Source organism: Procambarus clarkii, chromosome 43 (genome assembly GCF_040958095.1).
Source record: "Procambarus clarkii isolate CNS0578487 chromosome 43, FALCON_Pclarkii_2.0, whole genome shotgun sequence".
NCBI classification, from domain to species: Eukaryota; Metazoa; Arthropoda; class Malacostraca; order Decapoda; family Cambaridae; genus Procambarus; species Procambarus clarkii.
The window spans coordinates 6,247,105-6,271,525 of NC_091192.1; the positions used below are offsets into that span (position 1 = coordinate 6,247,105).

General features: G+C 47.4%; 1 protein-coding gene and 1 long non-coding RNA gene across 5 annotated transcripts in view; both read right to left on the bottom strand.

The window, feature by feature from the left end:
* Window positions 1–24,421, bottom strand: part of LOC123756005 (rho GTPase-activating protein 45) — a 975,988-nt gene that overhangs the window by 546,717 nt on the left and 404,850 nt on the right. For all 4 annotated transcript variants that reach the window (XR_011221956.1, XM_069300005.1, XM_069300006.1 and 1 more), the window contains exon 2: window positions 6,801–6,951. Coding sequence is in view for 3 of the 4 variants with exons in the window: in XM_069300006.1 (XP_069156107.1) it covers window positions 6,801–6,951 (151 nt within the window). In the remaining variant the exon portion in view is untranslated. The remainder of the gene's footprint in view (window positions 1–6,800; window positions 6,952–24,421) is intronic.
* LOC138349989 (uncharacterized) lies at window positions 7,093–8,792 on the bottom strand. The gene is made up of 2 exons (XR_011221957.1): window positions 8,123–8,792; window positions 7,093–7,894 (listed from the first exon to the last, which is right to left on the bottom strand). It is a non-coding gene; the product is annotated as an uncharacterized lncRNA (long non-coding RNA).

The window sequence follows — 24,421 nt, forward strand, 5'->3', positions numbered from 1 at the left end:
TGACCATAGCAAACAATTGAACTATATAAAAAAATGATTTCTAGCAAACATATAAATATAGAGCCTTAGCAAACAAACCTGGAGCACTAGTACACAAACAACCACTGAAGCACAACCATGCATGAACTGAAGCCTGACCATGCACAACCCAAAGCCCAAGTGACATCCCCGGAGCCCGACCAGTTATTTCACCAGAGGCTGACCAGTTATTTAACCGGAGCCCGACCAGTTGTGTAACCGAAGCTCGACCAGTTGTGTAACCAGACCCCAACCAGTTGGGCAACTGTAAGCCTAGCAAGTACACTACTCATTCAACGCCCACCAAGCTAAACAGTCCCAAAGCACAACCAAACTCCATTCCTAGCTCGACCAAACAAAAATCTTCTTAGCGCTACCTAAAACCCTCCACTTACCCTAGAAACCAACTATGGAGCCAAATCAAACAATTGAACTATATACAAAAAAAAGAAACCCGAATTTCTGGCAAACATATAAACATAGAGCCCTAGCAAACAAATTTGGAGCACTAGTACACAAACAACCACTGGAGCACAACCATATATGAGCTGGAGCACAACCATATACAAACTGGAGCACAACCATGCACAACCCAAAGCCCAATAAATCACACCCCTGGAGTTATGTAATTGGAATCCGACAAGTTGTGGAACCGGAGCCCGACCAGGTGACTAACGGAAAGCCTAGCATGAACAAACCAAATAAACAACCACTGGATCACAACCATGCACGAACCAAAGCCCGACCATGCACAACCCAAAGCCCAAGTGACATCCCCGGAGCCCGACCAGTTATTTAACCGGAGCCCAACCAATTATTTAACTGGAGCCCGAGCAGTTGTGTAACCGGAGCCCGACCAGTTATTTAACAGGAGCCCGACCAGTTGTGTAACTGGAGCCCCACCAGTTGTGTAACCAGACCTTGATCGGTTGTGTAACCTTAAGCCTAGCAAGTATAAATCTCATCCAACCCCACAAAGCTAGGGGCTCCGGTTGTACATGGAGCACAACCATGCTCCGGTTGTACATGGAGCACAACCATGTACGAACCGGAGCACAACCATGCACAACCCAAAGCTCAACAAATCACACCCCCTGGAGTTATGTAACCGGACCCGACAAGTTGTGTAACCGGAGCCCGACCAGTTGTGTAACCGGACCCCGACCAGTTGTGTAACTGCACGCCTAGGTCTACTTAGACTGTAGCTGGTGCGCCCCCACATGAATTATTGCATCCAGGCATGGAGACCTCATTTTCAGAAAGACATAGCTGCTCTGGAGCCATGTCTTACCAGAGCTATGGAGCTATGTCTTACGACAAAAATCATACCAGAGCTTAGTCATCTGTTGTGTCAGGAACGGTTGAGGGCCACAACACCACAAACCATGCATGACAGGGCGGACTTAATAGAAACCTTTAAAATACTAAACAATTTGGAGGTTGTCGATCAGGCCAATGTCTTCAAAAGGTCAGATGTTACACAAACAAGGAGCAACGGGTTCAAACTCAACAAGCCAGAATATTGGATAGGAAACAGGAGATGCTTTTTCACCCATAGGGTTTGTAAACCCGTGGAACCGCCTACCCGCCGAAGCCATTAATGCCAAAGCTCTGCTGGGTTTTAAAATTCAGCTGGAAAAGATCATCAGAACAAATGGGGGAACCTTTGACAAGCCGCCGGTTTACTGCCCTCATCGAGGCCACTAGTGTTAGTGGCCCTCAGGTAAATTCAGTTCCAGGAGGGGTGTCCCCGCTCCTTCCTGTTGGGAAGTTGTTCATCTATTGCAGTGTCATACTATCATGCAAGAGGAGCCACACATCTATGGTTCATCCAGTAATATCAGCAGACTTCTAGATGTTACTACTGCTCGGCTTAGACTCGGTTACAAGTATCTCTGGAAATTCGCATTATCTGCTGATGTAGACCTGACCAAATGTAAACTGTGTATCAAGATTGTAACCTGCTTAGCTAAATGAATTGTGGGGTTCAGTCCCTGAGCCCATTATGTGCCTCTGTAACCCTTTCCACTCCCATCCACAAGATGAGTATGGGGTGCATAATAAATGAACTAAACTAAACTATTGCAGTATTTGTACATTGGACTGTCGCTTGTCTCTAAACTTAGTTGTTAACTATTAACTTGATGAAATAATATTACCTTATACGCGAGAATAATTCTGAATATACAGTGATAAAATTGATGAATGCGGGCTTGGGTTGGGCGGCCGGGTAGGCGAGCCTGGCCTGAGGACAGCCAACTAACTGAAATATAAAATTAATTTATACTCGATAAAAACTATTTTTAATACACAGGGAGTTGGCCGGCCGAGCGGACAGCACGCTGTACACGTGATCTTGTGGTCCCGGGTTCGATCCCGGGCACCAACGAGAAACGATGGGCAGAGTTTCTTTCACCCTATGCCCCTGTTACTTAGCAGTAAATAGGTACCTGCGAGTTAGTCAGCTGTCACGGGCTGCTTCCTGGGGGTGGAGGCCTGGTCGAGGACCGGGCCGCGGGGACACTAAAAGCCCCAAAATCAACTCAAGATAACCACAGTACATGAAAATCGATAATAAATGCGTCTTGAGATATGGGGGGAGACGACTGCCACGTTAACGAGCCTAGCCTGACGACGGGGTAGTTTAACAATGGGGAAGTGTATTCTACATAATATCCTACCCATATAATGTTGGCAAATCATGATCCTCAAAATCTTCCACAATATCCGAGAGAGGAGAGACTATTTAGCTTTAGTGGAATACAAACATTTAAATACTACAGAACCAGGATGAAAACAAAAATACGGAAACAATGACCCTCGGAGACATTACAAAGCTCAATGTTATAATAGCGAACTAAAGTAATTTATAGATCTGAATATCATATATTGTCTAACAAACGAATTATTTAAGTTAAGATTTTAATTATGTCAGATACAAGTCTCATCACACACAAGATATTGATTAGATTTAGATTGAATTTATATATAAAAAAGTTTTATTTATTTATATAAAAGATTATATTTATATATAAAAAAGTTTTTAAATTCTTGTAAAGCCACTAGCACGCATAGTGTTCCGGGCAGGTCCTTAATCCTAATTTTTCCCAGGAGTGTGACCCGCCAAATCGTTTAACAACCTATTCTCTGCTTGGTGAACAGTTAAGGATTGGCGCCCGGTCAATCCTCCCCGACCAGGATACGAACCCAGGTCAAAGGGCTGGCGAAGAGCCGGGCGCATGCTTTACCACTGTGCCACAGAGACTGCTCCGTGGCGTTGTGGAATTTTGAATTTTGAAACCTGACTAACCTAGCTCAACCCAACCTAACGTAACCCAAATCAAACCAATCAATCTATGCAGCCTAACCTTAATAACCTAATACAGCCTAGCATAACAATACATCCGGATTTAAAACAGAAAATGAGTTTAGCCGAATCGTCTCGTGTCCGAGTGTAAGCAGAACCCGACCAGTTGTGTACCTACAGACCTAGCAAACACCTGCAGACGAGGAGTCTCAATAACGTGGCTGAAATATGTTGACCAAACCACACACTAGAAAGTGAAGGGACAATTGTACATTCTCACAATCACCTTAAGAATGGTCCAGAACGGACCGAAACGTCGTCGTCCCTTCACTTTCTAGTGTGTGGTTTGGTCAACAAACACCTCACCTAATCAGACAAACACCCTTCCTAACTCTACCAAGCACACTGAGAGCCGTACCAAAGTAGGGAAGGTCCACAGACAAGAATGTGGTTGTAAGTATAGATCCACAGACATGGGTCCCAGTGCCCATCATCGGGGTTGGAGGGCAACAGTGCATTGCTTTGCTCAGGGAGTATAATGCTGCTAACACAGCACTGCCTTCAATAAGCAAACTTTTCAGGATTATTTAATTAGCTAAGATTTACCTGAATTTACCAGAGGGTCTCTATCTCTCAGTGAGGATAGGAAGCCGGCGGCTTGTCAAATGTCCCCTATTTGCTCTGGTGATTTTATCGAGCAATGTTTTATCATTTACGGTTTCGTCGAGAAGGTGGTTCCATGGTTTTGCTGAATTTACTCGAGGGTGGCCCTCGGGCAAATTCAGGTATCTCTCTCTAGTGGTCTCGACGAGGACAGGAAGGTTGTCTGGCTTGTAAGGCCCCTCCCATTTGTTTCGGGGCCAAACAAATGCCAATGTTTTGGCATTTACGGCTTCGGCGGGTAGGCGTTTCCACAACTGTATATTTCTATTGGAGAAAACAAATATTTTTCATCCTTCAGTGTGGCTTGTTGAGCTCGAAACCGTTACTCCTTGTTCGTCTTACAACTAGCCTTTTGAAGAAGTGTCCTGGGTCAATATCTTCCAAATTGTTCAGTAATTTAAATGTTTTGCTGAGAGCAGCCCTGTCATGCCTGGTCCCTGTGGCCCTCAACCGTCCCTGGTATGAAAGTCGACTTAGTTCGGGAAAGATTTTAGTCGCCCGGTGTTGAACTTTCTCCAAAGCAGATATGTCTTTCTGAAGATGAGGTCTCAATGCGTGGATATAATAATCAAGTGGAAGCACACCAGAGATTTATACAGTTGTATAACTACCTTTTCCTTCGTCAAAATTTCGTTTGACTATGCCTAGGATTTGGTTTGCTTTTATAACTGCAGCTTCCACTTGTTGGACAACTATCAGTGATTGGTGGATTCTGACTCCCAGATAATGTTGATGATTTGGTAGTTGTGCATTGTTATGCCCCACGTGAGTGAAAAAAATTCTCCTGTTTTCTGTCCTAAGTTGTGACTTGTTGAACTTGAAATCGTTGTTCCTTGTTTGTGACTGATTGATTGATGAAGATTAAGCTACCCAAGAGGTGGCAAGGGCATGAATAGCCCGTAAGTGGAAGATTTTTTTGGAGTAAATGTGATCTTTGGTCGTAAAATGATATACTGCGTGCTGTGCTCGCATTTAAATTGTCAGTCTGTGGCTGCTATCGCGGGGTGCTGAGTTGCTTAACATTAATAGCCCAAATTAGCCCAACTTGCTTTTAAATTAGCCCAAAAAGTAGCAAATAGCGAAATTACAAATTTGGGAGCGCGGGGCTCTCAAAAGTAGCCCAATTCGCTACTTGTAGCCCAATCTGGCAACCCTTGACGGCTGCTGACAAATCAGGGGAGGTCTCAGTGACGTGTGATACCTCAGGTCGCCTTCAATTGGACATTACAAGTCACGTGTCACGTAAAACGTCATCATTTTTTATTACGTCACAACTAAACTTGGCACATGTTGCTTGACACAAAACATTGCATAAAACACATATTACTAAACTACACATTTATTGTATATATCATTATATATCCTAACTTAATTATATGGACTTTTAGCAGTCCTATATTATAGTGTTGAGCAAGTATTACTCTTAAAGATTGTGATGTTAAGATTGATGGCAGGTACAATATACCTGGTGATTGATGGCAGGTACACTTATACCTGGTGATTGATGGCATGTACAATATACCTGGTGATAGATGGCAGGTACAATATACCTGGTGATTGATGGCAGGTACACTTATACCTGGTGATTGATGACAGGTACAATATACCTGGTGATTGATGGCAGGTACAATATACCTGGTGATTGATGGCAGGTACACTTATACCTGGTGATTGATGGCAGGTACAATATACCTGGTGATTGATGGCAGGTACACTTTTACCTGGTGATTGATGACAGGTACAATATACCTGGTGATTGATGGCAGGTACAATATACCTGGTGATATTGATCATTATGTCGGCACTATGATGCCAGCACCGGTGGTAACACCGGCGTCAGACCACTGTACTGGTGTCAAGATTGTTAACACTAGGACCATTGTAACTGGTGGCAGTCATAATATTGGTTTCAGGACCATTGTAACTGGTGGCAGTCATAATATTGGTGTCAGGACCATTGTAACTGGTGGCAGTCATAATATTGGTGTCAGGACCATTGTAACTGGTGGCAGTCATAATATTGGTGTCAGGACCACTGGAACTGCGGTCCAATGGTCCGCAATTATATGACTTCACATATAGAGTATTTGTTCAGTTTAAGAGATTTAATGGTCACTATTACCATTGAAACTTGTGACTAAAATGAGCAGTGTCACTATCATGATCAACATCACCGGTTCCACCTTCACTATCAATAAACCTATTGACACTATCATGATGGACATCACCAACCAATATCAGGAACAGTATCACCATTACCTCGGTCCTGATCACTATCACAACTGCCAGCACAATCATGGTGTGAATGTCAGCTACTCTCATCGAAAATGGTGATTCCTGAGCATACGAGACACCACTGACCTAGGCGATATTGACCACTCATAACTAAACTGGTCAATAATGCCTCACCCTGAGTATTGGGTGATGAAAACTATTGTGGTAAGTGGGGGTTTAAGGCATATCAATCGCAGGAGGGTTATTACACACACACACACACACATATATATATATATATATATATATATATATATATATATATATATATATATATATATATATATATATATATATATATATATATATATATGTATATATATATATATATATATATATATATATATATATATATATATATATATATATATATATATATATATATATATATATATATATATAGGTTCACAGGGACAAAAATAGTTAAAGCAATTAGACAAAAATTGCAAATGGGACTTGGAGAAGAGGAAGGAAGAGGCGGGTGCCAGGAGCTAGAGCTGAAGAAGGACATGCACGGCACTAGAGGGCCAGCACCCACCCTGGCCGGAGGAGCCGCTGCTGGAGGAGCCTCGGGAAGTGGTTGAGCTGCCTGTTGTGGTGAACACCTTGCCGGCCGCCCGCCCGCCAGCACCCTCCATGCCGCCCACGCCGCCCACACCATTCAATATGTCCTCCTGCACGTGGGGCACCTGCGGGCACACCACCATCATTACTCACACATGGTTACACTGTCTCGCTAACATATCTATAACAAGCTTTGCATATAAAGTTAAATTAACAAAAAATTATTGACAAATAATTGTTAAGTATTTATTGGAACAATATGGGCATGTGTGTGTGTGTGTGTGTGTGTGTGTGTGTGTGTGTGTGTGTGTGTGTGTGTGTGTGTGTGTGTGTGTGTGTGTGTGTGATCAAGCCTAACTGAGACACAGAATATTCTTATCGACCCTATCTCATAACAAAATACAGATATTCATAAAAATAATATATTCTTAAGAATTGGACATAATTGAAGCGACTTGGTCTTCTACCACGATAATAGTGTTCCATTTTCCTATTTCAAGTTCAATTATGCACTATTTAAACCGGTTCATATATAATTATACACATAGTTAAACATATATAATTAGTCAGAGACACTTAAGTTTCGTGCCTAGGCTCTAAACCTGTAAGGCATTTTATAGAAACATCTGGCAACAGTTATGACAGAACAAGTACAAAAACATGTCAGACAACAAACACATATATAAGACATGTAACAAACAAATACACGGCAAGTATCCTCAGGTGAGTTACACTTGACCTTGTAACCCTCAGGTGAGTTACACTCGACCTTGTAACCTCAGGTGAGTTACACTTGACCTTGTAACCTCAGGTGAGTTACACTTGACCTTGTAACCTCAGGTGAGTTACACTTGACCTTGTAACCTCAGGTGAGTAACAAATCGGCAGCTCCTTGCTGCCAATTTGGCTGCCTCATAATTAGGCAGCCAAGGTTTTCCAGTCTGGCAAGTACTTTAATCAGGAGCAGATAACTTGTATAAGTACAGTGGTAAGTGCTTCAGCCTGGAGTGTTAATCATGTTCAAACTCAGCCTCAGGCAAAATACATAAAGGTGAAGGTAGGAGTGAACTGAAACGCAATAAATACAAACATGAAATTATTTACTGTAAATCAAAGTACACAGACTTAGGGTTGAAAATATCTTAACTGTCAATATGTGGCAACTTTCCGCGATAAAATTGAGCAACAATATGGCAACACCTCTCAGCATTTATTATCAGAACTCTTTAAGCTTTTACTCTACTAAAACTTTATCACCAAACAAAATTACTGTAAATGCCCTCATATAATAGTTACCTTTAATCTTCTCATCAATAACACACTATTAATCTGGATGAAATAAATTCTAGTGCACCATCAACTTATAAGTATTGTGAACTTAATCTTGACTCACTCGCCTCAATAAAATCACTCCGCGTACACGAAACAAATTAAATTCACTTGCTATCAAACAACTGAAAAGCGTTGGCTTCAGTCCTAACAGCCTGTTGCGGTTGGCAGAGGATCCCACTGGGCCATGTGCGTGGCTCCTGCTCTCATCACTCCGCCTAAGTAACACCACAGTCGATCCCTTCTCCTTCCTGGTCTCCTCTCAGGAGCCCACTAGGATTCGGCAAGTGTCTTCCTGACCGTGATTGCTGGTCCTCTTGTTCCGTGTAGAAGTGACGCGGCTCGGAAGTCACTTCCCCCATGGCTGCTCTGCTTCAGAGACACGGTGGCCACGACTGTCACCATACACTTCCCACAGGAGCACCTCCTGGAGCGGCCCGCGGATCTACTCCAGATTCCCCAGCACCGCCTGGGGAATCTAGAGTAGATTCTAGATTCGCCTCTAGAGACACAAGAGTACACTAACGTCACGAAACCTCTTGTGACCTGTCATGGTCCAGTCTTCAAATCTTCCTCTTGAAGTGAACAAGGGGACTCATCAACGTTGCCTCTCCAGCACTGTTTACCTTAATGTCCCTTCTGGTGGCTTAAACTACACCTTTGTAGGACCGACATGCTACACGTCCCGACACGTTGACCTCTAGGTGGCTACTGACAGCTGGCGGATTTCCCGCCTAGAGCCTAGGACGTTGACGTCACATTACATCACGCCATGGACGCCCTCTGATTGGTCAGACTAGGCACACCCCCGCATCCGACCAATCATATTCCCTCAAAACCAGGAGAGTCGGTGTCACCGCATCAGGAGTATTTTGGCGGGATTTCGTCGCCTCCACTTGAGGCGATCCGCCATGTTTGCTGCAGCGCTCATTCTTATCTCCTCCCTCAATGAACGTAAAACTTAAATAATTCAAATCTTCGGCATCTCGCCACTCTCTAATTATTATTAAACGAAACTAGACGTCTTCTAGGCTATGAACGTAGAGGAGTATGACTCTTAATAGTCAGGCGAAGAGCACATTTAGTTGGTCCACGTAACACAACAAACACAAATACAAGACTGACAAGAACAACAAATACAAGACAAAGAAGAAGAACCAATGCCAAGAGTGAACAAGCACAATAACCGGAATACTTGTCACTGCAAGCGCCTGTTAGGTTCAGTGAGATGTTCCTGGTCCCCAGGAGGATATCCGCGCGGTCACCCATCCACTTTGTGCTCAACCTTATTTAGCGACAAGCGGTACAAATATTTGCGGCAAGCAATTTAAAGTGTAGGTACAGTGGCCGCTGAGGAACCGTGTTGTGGCAGTGTTGTGGTGGAGTGTCTCTGGCAGTGTTGTGGTGGAGAGTGTCTCTGGCAGTGTTGTGGTGGAGAGTGTCTCTGGCAGTGTTGTGGTGGAGAGTGTCTCTGACAGTGTTGTGGTGGAGAGTGTCTCTGACAGTGTTGTGGTGGAGAGTGTCTCTGGCAGTGTTGTGGTGGAGTGTCTCTGGCAGTGTTGTGGTGGAGAGTGTCTCTGACAGTGTTGTGGTGGAGAGTGTCTCTGGCAGTGTTGTGGTGGAGAGTACCTCTGGCAGTGTTGTGGTGGAGAGTGTCTCCGGCAGTGTTGTGGTGGAGTGTCTCTGGCAGTGTTGTGGTGGAGTGTCTCCGGCAGTGTTGTGGTGGAGAGTGTCTCCGGCAGTGTTGTGGTGGAGTGTCTCTGGCAGTGTTGTGGTGGAGTGTCTCCGGCAGTGTTGTGGTGGAGAGTGTCTCCGGCAGTGTTGTGGTGGAGTGTCTCTGGCAGTGTTGTGGTGGAGTGTCTCTGGCAGTGTTGTGGTGGAGTGTGTCTCTGGCAGTGTTGTGGTGGAGTGTCTCCGGCAGAGTTGTGGTGGAGAGTGTCTCCGGCAGTGTTGTGGTGGAGTGTCTCTGGCAGTGTTGTGGTGGAGTGTGTCTCTGGCAGTGTTGTGGTGGAGTGTCTCTGGCAGTGTTGTGGTGGAGTGTCTCCGGCAGTGTTGTGGTGGAGAGTGTCTCCGGCAGTGTTGTGGTGGAGTGTCTCTGGCAGTGTTGTGGTGGAGTGTGTCTCTGGCTGTGTTGTGGTGGAGTGTGTCTCTGGCAGTGTTGTGGTGGAGTGTCTCTGGCAGTGATGTGGTGGAGAGTGTCTCCGGCAGTGTTGTGGTGGAGTGTCTCTGGCAGTGTTGTGGTGGAGAGTGTCTCTGGCAGTGTTGTGGTGGAGTGTGTCTCTGGCAGTGTTGTGGTGGAGTGTGTCTCTGGCAGTGTTGTGGTGGAGTGTGTCTCTGACAGTGTTGTGGTGGAGAGTGTCTCTGGCAGTGTTGTGGTGGAGTGTGTCTCTGGCAGTGTTGTGGTGGAGTGTCTCCGGCAGAGTTGTGGTGGAGAGTGTCTCCGGCAGTGTTGTGGTGGAGTGTCTATGGCAGTGTTGTGGTGGAGTGTGTCTCTGGCAGTGTTGTGGTGGAGTGTGTCTCTGGCAGTGTTGTGGTGGAGTGTGTCTCTGGCAGTGTTGTGGTGGAGTGTCTCTGGCAGTGTTGTGGTGGAGAGTGTCTCTGGCAGTGTTGTGGTGGAGTGTGTCTCTGGCAGTGTTGTGGTGGAGTGTCTCTGGCAGTGTTGTGGTGGAGTGTGTCTCTGGCAGTGTTGTGGTGGAGTGTCTCCGGCAGAGTTGTGGTGGAGAGTGTCTCCGGCAGTGTTGTGGTGGAGTGTGTCTCTGGCAGTGTTGTGGTGGAGTGTGTCTCTGGCAGTGTTGTGGTGGAGTGTCTCTGGCAGTGTTGTGGTGGAGTGTCTCTGGCAGTGTTGTGGTGGAGTGCCTCTGGCAGTGTTGTGGTGGAGTGTCTCCGGCAGTGTTGTGGTGGAGTGTGTCTCTGGCAGTGTTGTGGTGGAGTGTCTCCGGCAGAGTTGTGGTGGAGAGTGTCTCCGGCAGTGTTGTGGTGGAGTGTCTCTGGCAGTGTTGTGGTGGAGTGTGTCTCTGGCAGTGTTGTGGTGGAGTGTCTCTGGCAGTGTTGTGGTGGAGAGTGTCTCTGACAGTGTTGTGGTGGAGTGTCTCTGACAGTGTTGTGGTGGAGAGTGTCTCTGGCAGTGTTGTGGTGGAGAGTGTCTCCGGCAGTGTTGTGGTGGAGTGTCTCTGGCAGTGTTGTGGTGGAGTGTCTCTGGCAGTGTTGTGGTGGAGTGTCTCTGGCAGTGTTGTGGTGGAGTGTCTCCGGCAGAGTTGTGGTGGAGAGTGTCTCCGGCAGTGTTGTGGTGGAGTGTCTCTGGCAGTGTTGTGGTGGAGTGTGTCTCTGGCAGTGTTGTGGTGGAGTGTCTCTGGCAGTGTTGTGGTGGAGTGTCTCCGGCAGTGTTGTGGTGGAGAGTGTCTCCGGCAGTGTTGTGGTGGAGTGTCTCTGGCAGTGTTGTGGTGGAGTGTGTCTCTGGCAGTGTTGTGGTGGAGTGTGTCTCTGGCAGTGTTGTGGTGGAGTGTCTCTGGCAGTGATGTGGTGGAGAGTGTCTCCGGCAGTGTTGTGGTGGAGTGTCTCTGGCAGTGTTGTGGTGGAGAGTGTCTCTGGCAGTGTTGTGGTGGAGTGTGTCTCTGGCAGTGTTGTGGTGGAGTGTGTCTCTGGCAGTGTTGTGGTGGAGTGTGTCTCTGACAGTGTTGTGGTGGAGAGTGTCTCTGGCAGTGTTGTGGTGGAGTGTGTCTCTGGCAGTGTTGTGGTGGAGTGTCTCCGGCAGAGTTGTGGTGGAGAGTGTCTCCGGCAGTGTTGTGGTGGAGTGTCTCTGGCAGTGTTGTGGTGGAGTGTGTCTCTGGCAGTGTTGTGGTGGAGTGTGTCTCTGGCAGTGTTGTGGTGGAGTGTGTCTCTGGCAGTGTTGTGGTGGAGTGTTTCTGGCAGTGTTGTGGTGGAGATTGTCTCTGGCAGTGTTGTGGTGGAGTGTGTCTCTGGCAGTGTTGTGGTGGAGTGTCTCTGGCAGTGTTGTGGTGGAGTGTGTCTCTGGCAGTGTTGTGGTGGAGTGTCTCCGGCAGAGTTGTGGTGGAGAGTGTCTCCGGCAGTGTTGTGGTGGAGTGTGTCTCTGGCAGTGTTGTGGTGGAGTGTGTCTCTGGCAGTGTTGTGGTGGAGTGTCTCTGGCAGTGTTGTGGTGGAGTGTCTCTGGCAGTGTTGTGGTGGAGTGCCTCTGGCAGTGTTGTGGTGGAGTGTCTCCGGCAGTGTTGTGGTGGAGTGTGTCTCTGGCAGTGTTGTGGTGGAGTGTCTCTGACAGTGTTGTGGTGGAGTGTCTCTGGCAGTGTTGTGGTGGAGAGTGTCTCTGACAGTGTTATGGTGGAGAGTGTTTCTGACAGTGTTGTGGTGGAGTGTGTCTCTGGCAGTGTTGTGGTGGAGAGTGTCTCTGGCAGTGTTGTGGTGGAGTGTCTCTGACAGTGTTGTGGTGGAGAGTGTCTCTGGCAGTGTTGTGGTGGAGTGTCTCTGGCAGTGTTGTGGTGGAGAGTGTCTCTGACAGTGTTGTGGTGGAGAGTGTCTCTGGCAGTGTTGTGGTGGAGAGTGTCTCTGACAGTGTTGTGGTGGAGTGTGTCTCTGGCAGTGTTGTGGTGGAGAGTGTCTCTGGCAGTGTTGTGGTGGAGAGTGTCTCTGGCAGTGTTGTGGTGGAGTGTCTCCGGCAGTGTTGTGGTGGAGAGTGTCTCTGGCAGTGTTGTGGTGGAGTGTGTCTCTGGCAGTGTTGTGGTGGAGAGTGTCTCCGGCAGTGTTGTGGTGGAGTGTGTCTCTGGCAGTGTTGTGGTGGAGAGTGTCTCCGGCAGTGTTGTGGTGGAGTGTGTCTCTGGCAGTGTTGTGGTGGAGAGTGTCTCTGGCAGTGTTGTGGTGGAGAGTGTCTCTGGCAGTGTTGTGGTGGAGTGTCTCCGGCAGTGTTGTGGTGGAGAGTGTCTCTGGCAGTGTTGTGGTGGAGTGTGTCTCTGGCAGTGTTGTGGTGGAGAGTGTCTCCGGCAGTGTTGTGGTGGAGTGTGTCTCTGGCAGTGTTGTGGTGGAGAGTGTCTCTGGCAGTGTTGTGGTGGAGAGTGTCTCCGGCAGTGTTGTGGTGGAGTGTCTCTGGCAGTGTTGTGGTGGAGAGTGTCTCTGACAGTGTTGTGGTGGAGAGTGTCTCTGGCAGTGTTGTGGTGGAGTGTCTCCGGCAGTGTTGTGGTGGAGTGTCTCTGACAGTGTTGTGGTGGAGTGTCTCTGACAGTGTTGTGGTGGAGTGTCTCCGGCAGTGTTGTGGTGGAGTGTGTCTCTGACAGTGTTGTGGTGGAGAGTGTCTCTGGCAGTGTTGTGGTGGAGAGTGTCTCTGACAGTGTTGTGGTGGAGTGTCTCTGGCAGTGTTGTGGTGGAGTGTCTCTGACAGTGTTGTGGTGGAGAGTGTCTCTGACAGTGTTGTGGTGGAGTGTGTCTCTGACAGTGTTGTGGTGGAGAGTGTCTCTGACAGTGTTGTGGTGGAGTGTCTCTGGCAGTGTTGTGGTGGAGTGTCTCTGACAGTGTTGTGGTGGAGAGTGTCTCTGACAGTGTTGTGGTGGAGTGTCTCTGGCAGTGTTGTGGTGGAGAGTGTCTCTGACAGTGTTGTGGTGGAGTGTCTCTGGCAGTGTTGTGGTGGAGTGTCTCTGACAGTGTTGTGGTGGAGAGTGTCTCTGGCAGTGTTGTGGTGGAGTGTGTCTCTGACAGTGTTGTGGTGGAGTGTCTCTGGCAGTGTTGTGGTGGAGTGTCTCTGACAGTGTTGTGGTGGAGAGTGTCTCTGGCAGTGTTGTGGTGGAGAGTGTCTCTGGCAGTGTTGTGGTGGAGTGTCTCTGACAGTGTTGTGGTGGAGAGTGTCTCTGGCAGTGTTGTGGTGGAGTGTCTCTGGCAGTGTTGTGGTGGAGTGTCTCTGGCAGTGTTGTGGTGGAGTGTGTCTCTGACAGTGTTGTGGTGGAGAGTGTCTCTGACAGTGTTGTGGTGGAGTGTGTCTCTGACAGTGTTGTGGTGGAGAGTGTCTCTGGCAGTGTTGTGGTGGAGTGTCTCTGGCAGTGTTGTGGTGGAGTGTCTCTGGCAGTGTTGTGGTGGAGTGTGTCTCTGACAGTGTTGTGGTGGAGAGTGTCTCTGGCAGTGTTGTGGTGGAGTGTCTCTGGCAGTGTTGTGGTGGAGTGTGTCTCTGACAGTGTTGTGGTGGAGTGTGTCTCTGGCAGTGTTGTGGTGGAGAGTGTCTCTGGCAGTGTTGTGGTGGAGAGTGTCTCCGGCAGTGTTGTGGTGGAGAGTGTCTCTGGCAGTGTTGTGGTGGAGTGTGTCTCTGACAGTGTTGTGGTGGAGAGTGTCTCTGGCAGTGTTGTGGTGGAGAGTGTCTCTGGCAGTGTTGTGGTGGAGTGTCTCTGGCAGTGTTGTGGTGGAGAGTGTCTCTGACAGTGTTGTGGTGGAGTGTCTCCGGCAGTGTTGTGGTGGAGTGCCTCTGGCAGTGTTGTGGTGGAGTGCCTCTGGCAGTGTTGTGGTGGAGTGTCTCTGGCAGTGTTGTGGTGGAGAGTGTCTCTGGCAGTGTTGTGGTGGAGAGTGTCTCTGACAGTGTTGTGGTGGAGTGTGTCTCTGGCAGTGTTGTGGTGGAGAGTGTCTCTGACAGTGTTGTGGTGGAGAGTGTCTCTGGCAGTGTTGTGGTGGAGAGTGTCTCTGACAGTGTTGTGGTGGAGTGTCTCTGGCAGTGTTGTGGTGGAGTGCCTCTGGCAGTGTTGTGGTGGAGTGTCTCCGGCAGTGTTGTGGTGGAGTGTCTCTGACAGTGTTGTGGTGGAGTGTCTCTGACAGTGTTGTGGTGGAGTGTCTCTGGCAGTGTTGTGGTGGAGTGTGTCTCTGGCAGTGTTGTGGTGGAGAGTGTCTCTGACAGTGTTGTGGTGGAGAGTGTCTCTGGCAGTGTTGTGGTGGAGAGTGTCTCTGACAGTGTTGTGGTGGAGTGTGTCTCTGGCAGTGTTGTGGTGGAGTGCCTCTGGCAGTGTTGTGGTGGAGTGTCTCTGGCAGTGTTGTGGTGGAGTGTGTCTCTGGCAGTGTTGTGGTGGAGTGTCTCTGACAGTGTTGTGGTGGAGAGTGCCTCTGACAGTGTTGTGGCGGAGTGTGTCTCTGGCAGTGTTGTAGTGGAGAGTGTCTCTGGCAGTGTTGTGGTGGAGTGTGTCTCTGGCAGTGTTGTGGTGGAGAGTGTCTCCGGCAGTGTTGTGGTGGAGAGTGTCTCTGGCAGTGTTGTGGTGGAGAGTACCTCTGACAGTGTTGTGGTGGAGAGTGTCTCTGACAGTGTTGTGGTGGAGAGTGTCTCTGGCAGTGTTGTGGTGGAGTACCTCTGGCAGTGTAGGTAAACTGGTTTTTGTGTGGACCACCATAACACTGACAACCTCCACTACTACAACCTCACCACACCTACCCCCCACTCCACCCACCTCTACCACACCCACACCATCAGAACCACCACCACCCCAAAGTGGTGGTGGTTCTGACAGATTCAGAGGTATGCCACCAGACTAGTCCCTGAACTGAGAGGTATGAGCTACGAGGAAAGGCTACAGGAACTAAACCTCGCGTCCCTGGAAGACAGAAGAGTAAGGGGAGACATGATCGCCACCTAAAAAATTCTCAAGAGGAATTGCCAGGTTACCTTTAGGTTACCTTGAGGTTTGACCAGACCACACACTAGAAGGTGAAGGGACGACGACGTTTCGGTCCGTCCTGGACGATTCTCAAGTCGATTGTGATGAGGGAGGTGATGAAGGCAATAAATAGGCAAGAGAGAGGTAAGGAGCATGGCAAAAGGTACGAGCGGTAAGGTGTAGTAGAGGCGATAGTAGTAGGAATAAGAACTGCAGAAGGCCCATTGGCCCATACGAGGCAGCTCCTATTATAACCACCGAATGAGGAGATAGTAATAGGAATAAGAAGAGGATAACAAGGGAAGGTAAGAGAAAACAATGAACAGAAAAAAGAGAGAAGAGAGAAAGAAAGATAAATAGAAGGGTAAGCTTATGTTAGGTCACGTTTGTTAGAAAGATTAGAGCATTTGAGTATATACTGTGAAAGGGAAGAGTCAACAGCAACAAAGCCAGGACTCAAGTTCATGTTGGGAAGGTTGTGTATCAGAGCCGCGTTAACACGACGGCGTCTGTGTAGAGGCAGGAAAGATTATTTTCAGAGCTGCCTCTCTGCCTCTCAGATTATAATAGGAGCTGCCTCGTATGGGCCTGCTGCAGTTCTTATTCCTACTACTATCCCCTCTACTACACCTTACCGCTCCTATGTTTTGCCTTGCTCCTCTATTTTCCACGTGTAAATTATTATGTATCTCTTCAGCCTGCGCTCAAGAGAATACAGATTTAGGTTGCACAAAGACAAAACATTTAGCACGAACAAGGGGACACAGGTGGAAACTGAGTACCCAAATGTGCCACAGGGACGTTAGAAAGAACTTTTTTCAGTGTCAGAGTAGTTAACAAGTGGAATGCACTAGGAGGCTAGAAGGTGATGTGGTGGAGGCTGACTCCATACACAGTTTCAAATGTAGATATGATAGAGCCCAGTAGGCTCAGGAATCTGTACACCAGTTGATTGACAGTTGAGAGGCGGGACCAAAGAGCCAAAGCTCAACCCCCGCAAGCACAACTAGCTGAGTACAACTAGGTGAATACACCCACTGGCTGGTACACTCACACACAGCACCATAACACAGCACTATAACACAGCACCATAACACAGCACCATAACACAGCACCATAACACAGCACCATAACACAGCACCATAACACAGCACCATAACACAGCACTATAACACAGCACCATAACACAGCACTATAACACAGCACATAAAGCAACATAAACACAGCATAGCATGATTGACTGTTAACAGTCCTCGCCAGACACAACCATTAACAGGTTGCTGTTGTTGTTTTAAACTCAGCTACTGGCAAGATAAGTTGCAAGTAGCACGGGCTATGGTGAGCCCGTAACAGACTTACTGAATTGACAGTTCTTGGGTGCAGGATGTTGTTAATGGCAAGCGAACGGTCAAACCAGTCAGCAATAAGCTTGAGGTGACAGCACCTGAACCAGCTGACTGCACCACTGTGTGCTCACCCTCGCCTCCAACACTGTAACACAACACACACACCACCAGGCACAACACACCCCCTTAAGGGTAGTGTCTCATAGCCCTTGACAAACCAACATATATACAGAAAGATGTTAATCACAGGCGAATTATTAAGTACAAAGCCATGTCTTACCCCCCCCCCCCCCCTCTAACAACTTACCATACCAAGTTGCTTAACTACGTGGCAAATATATACAAATAAATTATTTAGGGTGAATATAATTAGTAGTATAAGGTATATGACCATCAGAGTGGTCATATAACCTTCCAAGGGAATTGGGGATGGCCGGGATGTGGCAGTATATGATATTCCGCTACTGTATCATTGGACAATATTCCCCCAGACACTGTATCATTGGACAATATTCCCCCAGACACTGTATCATTGGACAATATTCACCCAGACACTGTATCATTGGACAATATTCCCCCAGACACTGTATCATTGGACAATATTCCCCCAGACACTGTATCATTGGACGATATTCCCCCAGACACTGTATCATTGGACAATATTCCCCCAGACACTGTATCATTGGACAATATTCCCCCAGACACTGTATCATTGGACAATATTCCCCCAGACACTATCATTGGACAATATTCCCCCAGACACTGTATCATTGGACAATATTCCCCCAGACACTGTATCATTGGACAATATTCCCCTAGACACTGTATCATTGGACAATATTTTGATTTTTTTTTAATTTTGCCCCGAGGGGCGAGATTATTGGGCAGCGCCACTCATCCTGTGAGTGGACACACCGCCAAAGTGACAGTAATGGGCAGCGTCACTCATCCTGTGAGTGGACACACCGCCATAGTGACAGTATTGGGCAGCGCCACTCATCCTGTGAGTGGACACACCGCCATAGTGACAGTATTGGGCAGCGTCACTCATCCTGTGAGTGGACACACCGCCATAGTGACAGTATTGGGCAGCGTCACTCATCCTGTGAGTGGACACACCGCCATAGCAGCATGTACAACACTCCCCAATAGGAAGAAAACCCGCTTGGTTGTTCATTTTGTCACGTGTACCCAGACACAGCTGGGACTTGCTTAACTGTCTCAAGTGAACAGCCTGAGACAGCTATGACTTATCTTCTCTGACCAGAAGATTAACTTCTCTCAACTTTTAAAAGCTTACGTTATCTTGCGGATGCAAAATGGGGGAATCTTTTAAGAACAGTATCAACATTTGACAAATAGTGTTTTCCTAACTCAAACAATGTGGGGTTTATTATTCTACACATACTTCTGATGTCTCTCAGGTGTTCACACTCTCTCAGGTAGTGGTCAAGGCGGTGTCCGTCACTCTCACCACAGATTCAGCAACTTCGCTGATCAACTGTTGTTTCCATTCCGTATCTCCATGGATATTTGTATCCCAAACGAATTCTCGCTATTACTGATTCTCTCCCTCGTCGTCCTCCTCTTCGGCCATAATGATTGGGATTGCCAGCTGCAACCATGTTGTACCATCGTACAGATTCACTGGTTTGTGCTTCTATCCTCCTTTCCTCAGTTACCTTGTCACGGTGATGTTGAGACTCCCTTCGCCATTATGGTCTCTCTCTCACTGTGAGAAGTGTGAGGGTCTCTCCCTCACGACCTGATGTTGTGGTGTGAGAGTTGGTGGTGGTGGTGGTGGTGATAGTTGGTGGTGGTAGTTGGTGATAGTTGGTGGTGGTGTTGTTGGTAATGTTTGTGAAGGTAAGTGAAGGTAAGGCGGTGCTCACTACCCCTACAGAACTTACCCAACAGGAACCAGGGGCAAGACTCGCCTCTGGGCCCCGCCTCCTGCCCTTACAACTGAACTATTGTGGTGGTCTGAGTGTGTGGAGGCTGGCCTTAAGGTGTGGCTGGAGGTGGCTTCCAGAACTTTCATCACTCCAGTCCACTTGTTCACCACTTGTACTGGCTACCAGTATTTCCTTACATTTCTTCCTCTCATTTACATTTACAGCATTCACTTGTGTTCTCTCAAGAACAGAGATGAACAGAGACATCGGATGAAAGAAACTCTGGCCACTTGTTTCTGCCCCGGACGGGAAATGAACCCGGACCCTTTTGATTACGGCTTCAGGAGCCCTGTCCGCTCGGACCTGTGTGTGTTCACCTAGTTGTGCTTGCGGGGGTTGAGCTCTGCTCTTTCAGCCCACCTCTCAACAGTCAATCTATCAACTGTTACTAAGTACTAACTATTTTTTTCCTTCCACACACTTCTTTAGGGCTCTGAAGTATGGTGTAGTGGATACAGTACGTAACTGCCACCTTGATGGCCAGTGTTCGAGTCCCCTGGTGGGTTGAGTGTCTAAAAGTTATATACTTCAAACTTGTGGTTATAAGCAAGTCTGTGCATTAAGCATCGGCACTGAGTTCTCCCATATAACAGAGCTTGATGAAAAACGCGAAAAATCTCTCACTATCTTATTGTCTGGAGAGGATTGGAGTTCTGGTTGGTTAAATACCCAAGAATTCCTACCTCTTTTTTTTCGGGGCGCCTGACAGCTGGGTGGACAGCGCGTCAGATTCGTAGTCCTGAGGTTCCGGGTTCGATCCCCAGTGGAGGCGGAGACAAATGGGCAAAATGTTTCTTTCACCCTGATGCTCTTTCACTCTTACCTAGCAGTAAATAGGTACCTGGGAGTTAGACAGCTGCTACGGGCTGCTTCCTGGGGGTGGAGGCCTGGTCGAGGACTAGGCCGCGGGGACACTAAGCCCTGAAATCATCTCAAGATAACCTCACACACACAGGAGCCTGGTAACCTGCTGGATAGCGCGCAGGACTCATAATTCTGTGGCGCGGGTTCGATTCCCGCACCAGGCAGAAACAAATGGGCAAAGTTTCTTTCACCCTGAATGCCCCTGTTACCTAGCAGTAAATAGCTACCTGGGAGTTAGTCAGCTGTCACGGGCTGCTTCCTGGGGTGTGTGTGTGTGTGGTGTGAAAAAAAAAGTAGTTAGTAATCAGTTGAGAGGCGGGTCGAAAGAGCAAAGCTCAACCCTACAAACACAACTAGGTGAATACACACGCCCAGGAAGCAGCCCGTAACAGCTGACTAACTCCCAGGTACCTATTTACTGCTAGGTAACAGGAGCATCAGGGTGAAAGAAACTCTGCCATTTTAGTTTTTCGCCGGCGCCGGGAATCGAACCCGGGCAACAGGATTACGTGTCCCAGCGTGTTATCCACACAGCCACCGGCGCCATCGGAGGTGTGTGTGTGTGTGTGTGTAAATACCTAAGTGTAGTGACAGGATGAGAGCTACGCTCGCGGTGTCCCGTCTTCCCAGCACTCTTTGTCATAAAACGCTTTGAAACTACTAACGGTCTTGGCCTCCACCACCTTCTCACCTAACTTGTTCCAACCGTCTACCACTCTGTTTGCGAAAGTGAATTTTCTTATATTTCTTCGGCATCTGTGTTTAGCTGGTTTAAATCTATGAACTCTTGTTCTTAAAGTTCCAGGTCTCAGGAAATCTTCCCTATCGATTTTATCAATTCCTGTTACTATTTTGTATGTAGTGATCATATCACCTCTTTTTCCTCTGTCTTCTAGTCTTGGCATATTTAATGCCTCTAACCTCTCCTCGTAGCTCTTGCCCTTCAGTTCTGGGAGCCACTTAGTAGCATGTCTTTGCACCTTTTCCAGTTTGTTGATGTGCTTCTTAAGATATGGGCACCACAAAACCGCTGCATATTCTAGCTTTGGCCTAACAAAAGTCGTGAACAATTTCTTTAGTGTATCGCCATCCGTGTGTGAGTGTGTGTGCACTCACCTATTTGTCCTTGCGGGGGCTGAGCTTTGGCTCTTTGGTCCCGCCTCTCAACTGTCAGTCAACTGGTGTACAGATTCCTGAGCCTATTGGGTTCTATCATATCTACACTTGAAGCTGGGTATTGGGTCAGCCTCCACCAAATCACTGACTAATGCATTCCACCTGTTAAGAGGCGTATCCGCTCCCTCGACCGTCGTCGCCCCTCAACCAACATTTCTTAACTACTCTGACACTAAAAAAGTTCTTTATAATATTTCTATGGCTCATCTGGGTACTCAGTTTCCACCTGTGACCCCCTTGTGTGTATGAGGTCACGCCAATCTGAGGTCTCACCCCACACAGTAACTCTCTGCTTCCTATTGCTTAGGTACTGCTTTATCCACTGGAGTACCTAGCTTCCAGTTACTCCAGCCAGTTTCTCCAACTTATGCACCAGCCTCTTATGGGGCACTGTGTTGAAGGCTTTCTGATAGTCCACGAAAATGCAGTCTGCCCACCCTTCTCTTTCTTGCTTAATCCTTGTTACCTAGTAATAGAATTCTATTAAACCTGTGAGGCAAGATTTGCCATCCCTGAACCCATGTTGATGGTGTGTCACAAAGTCCCTCCTCTCCAGATGGAGAGTTTTTTATGACGATCTTCTCCATCACCTTGCATGGTGTACAAGTTAAGGACACTGGCCTGTAGTTTAGTGCCTCTTGCCTATCACCGTTTTAGTATATTGGAACTACATTAGCTGGCTTTCATATTTCTGGTAGGTCTCCCATCTCCAGTGACCTACTATACACCATGGAGAGTGGCAAGCAAAGCGCTCCTGCACACTCTTTCAATACCCATGGTGAGATTCCGTCCGGCCTAACAGCCTTTCTCACGTCCAGATCCAACAGGTACCTCTTGACCTCATCTCTGGATATTTCAAACCCTTCCAAAACTGTCTAATTTACTGCCACCTCTCCTACTTCAGGAACTTCTCATTCCATTGTGAGTACCACCTGGAATCTCTTGTTGAGTTCTTCACACAGCTCTTTGTCATTCTCTGTGTACCTGTCCTCACCTTTTCTCAGTTTCATCACCTGTTCTGTCACTGTTGTGTTCCTCCTGATGTGACTGTGGAGCAGTTTTGGTTCGGTCTTGGCTTTATTTTCTATGTAATTTTCATACTGCCTCTCTTCTCACACTAACATACTCATTCCTGGTTCTCTGGTATCTCTCTCTGCTCTCTGGTGTTCTGGAATTTCGATACTTTCTCCAGGCCCTTTTGTTCCGTTCCTTTGCTTCCATACATGCCCTATTAGACCACGGATTCCTATCTTGCCCCTCATTTACTGCCTCATCACACTTTTGGGTGACATAATCCATCATATCTTGTTCGGACATATTTATGAGTTGTTTCCCATGGTATTTCTCTTAGAACTTTTCTCATCTTCTCATAATTTCCCTTTCGGTAGCCAGCCCTTTGCTTTCTAGTTCATTTCTTGGGCGAGATTACTCGTAACTCTACCAGGTACTACCACTTGTGTGTGTGTGGGGGGGGGGGGGTACTCACCTATTTGTGTCTGCAGGATCAAGTATTGGCTCCTGGATCCCACCTTTCTAGTCGCCGGTTGTTTAAAGCAATGACTCCTGTCCCACTCCTCTATCATACCTAGTTTTAAAGCTATTAATAGTGTTTGCTCCTACAATGTGCCACTTTACATTATTCAATTTCCCCACTACTCTCATGCTAAAAGAAAAATTTCTAACATCTCTGTAACTCATCAGAGTTTCCAGCTTCCACCCATGTCCCCTCGTTCTGTTAGTATTCAGTGTGAACATTTCGTTTATTTCCACTCTGTCTATCCCCCTAAGTATTTTGTATGCTGCTATCATATCTCCCCACTCCCTCCTTTTCCTAACGACGTCAGGTTCAGTTCCTTCAGTCGCTCTTCATATCCCATCACAGCCAACTCTGGGATGGCATTCACGAGCCTCGTCGTAAATGGTTTAACCTTTTCCAGTTTCATTATATGCTTCTTCCAATTCCTAATGTGTTTCTTCAGGTGGGGGCTCCATGATGGGGCTCCACACTCTTAAGATTGGTCTCACGTAGGCAGTGTAAAGCGTCCTAAATGCATGCTTTCTTAGGTTTCTGAATGACGTTCTAACTTTTGCTAGCGTAGAGTACGCTGCTGTCGTTATCCTATTTATATGTGCCTCAGGAGTTAGATTAGGTGTTAAATCCATTCCCAGAGAGAGCCGGTCGGCCGAGCGGACAGCACGCGGGACTTGTGATCCTATGGTCCTGGGTTCGATCCCAGGCGCCGGCGAGAAACAATGGGCACAGTTTCTTTCACCCTATGCCCGCCGTTACCTAGCAGTAAAATAGGTACCTGGGTGTTAGTCAGCTGTCACGGGCTGCTTCCTGGGGGTGGAGGCCTGGTCGAGGACCGGGTCGCGGGGACACTAAAGCCCCGAAATCATATCAAGAAGAAGATAACCAGGTCTCTTTCTCGCGTCGTCACAGGTAGGCAGTTTCCTTTCATTGTGTACTGACCCTTTGGTCTCATTTCACCTAGTCACACTTCCATAACTTTACATTTGCTCGTGTTCAACTCCAGTAGCCATTTCTCTGACCATCTCTGCAGATTGTTCAAGTCCTCTTGGAGGATCCTTCAATCTTCATCTGTCACAACTCGTCACATTACTTTCCCGTCATCCGCAAACATCGACATATAGGACTTGACTCCTGTAGACATGTCGTTCACTTATATTAGAAATAGAACTGATCCCAGCACCGATCCTTGAGGTACTCCACTCGTTACTGCTCGTCAGTCCGACTTCTCGCCCCTGACTGTTACTCTCTGGCTCCTGCCTGTCAAGTAATTCTTTACCCAAGCTAGGGACTATTCCGTTAACTCCCGCCTGCCTCTCAAGTTTGAACAGCAGTCTCCTGTGTAGTACTGTGGCAAAGGCTTTTTGGCAGTACTTTTTTTTGTGTGTGTACTCACCTAGTTGTACTTGCGGGGGTTGAGCTCTGGCTCTTTGGTCCCGTCTATCAACTGTCAATCAACTGGTGTACAGATTCCTGAGCCTACTGGGCTCTATCATATCTACACTTGAAATTGTGTATGGAGTCAGCCTCCATCACATCACTGCCTATTGCATTCCATTTGTCAACTACTCTGACACTACACAAATTTATTTCTAATGTCTCTATGGCTGCATTTGGGGACTCAATTTTCCCCTAGTGTGTGTGTGCCTCTTGTCTTAAATAGTTTGTCTTTATCTACCCTATCAATTCCATTGAGAATCTTGTATGTGGTGATCAGGTCCACCACTAACTCTTCTGTGTGTGTGTGTGTGTGTTTGTATTTACTATTTGTG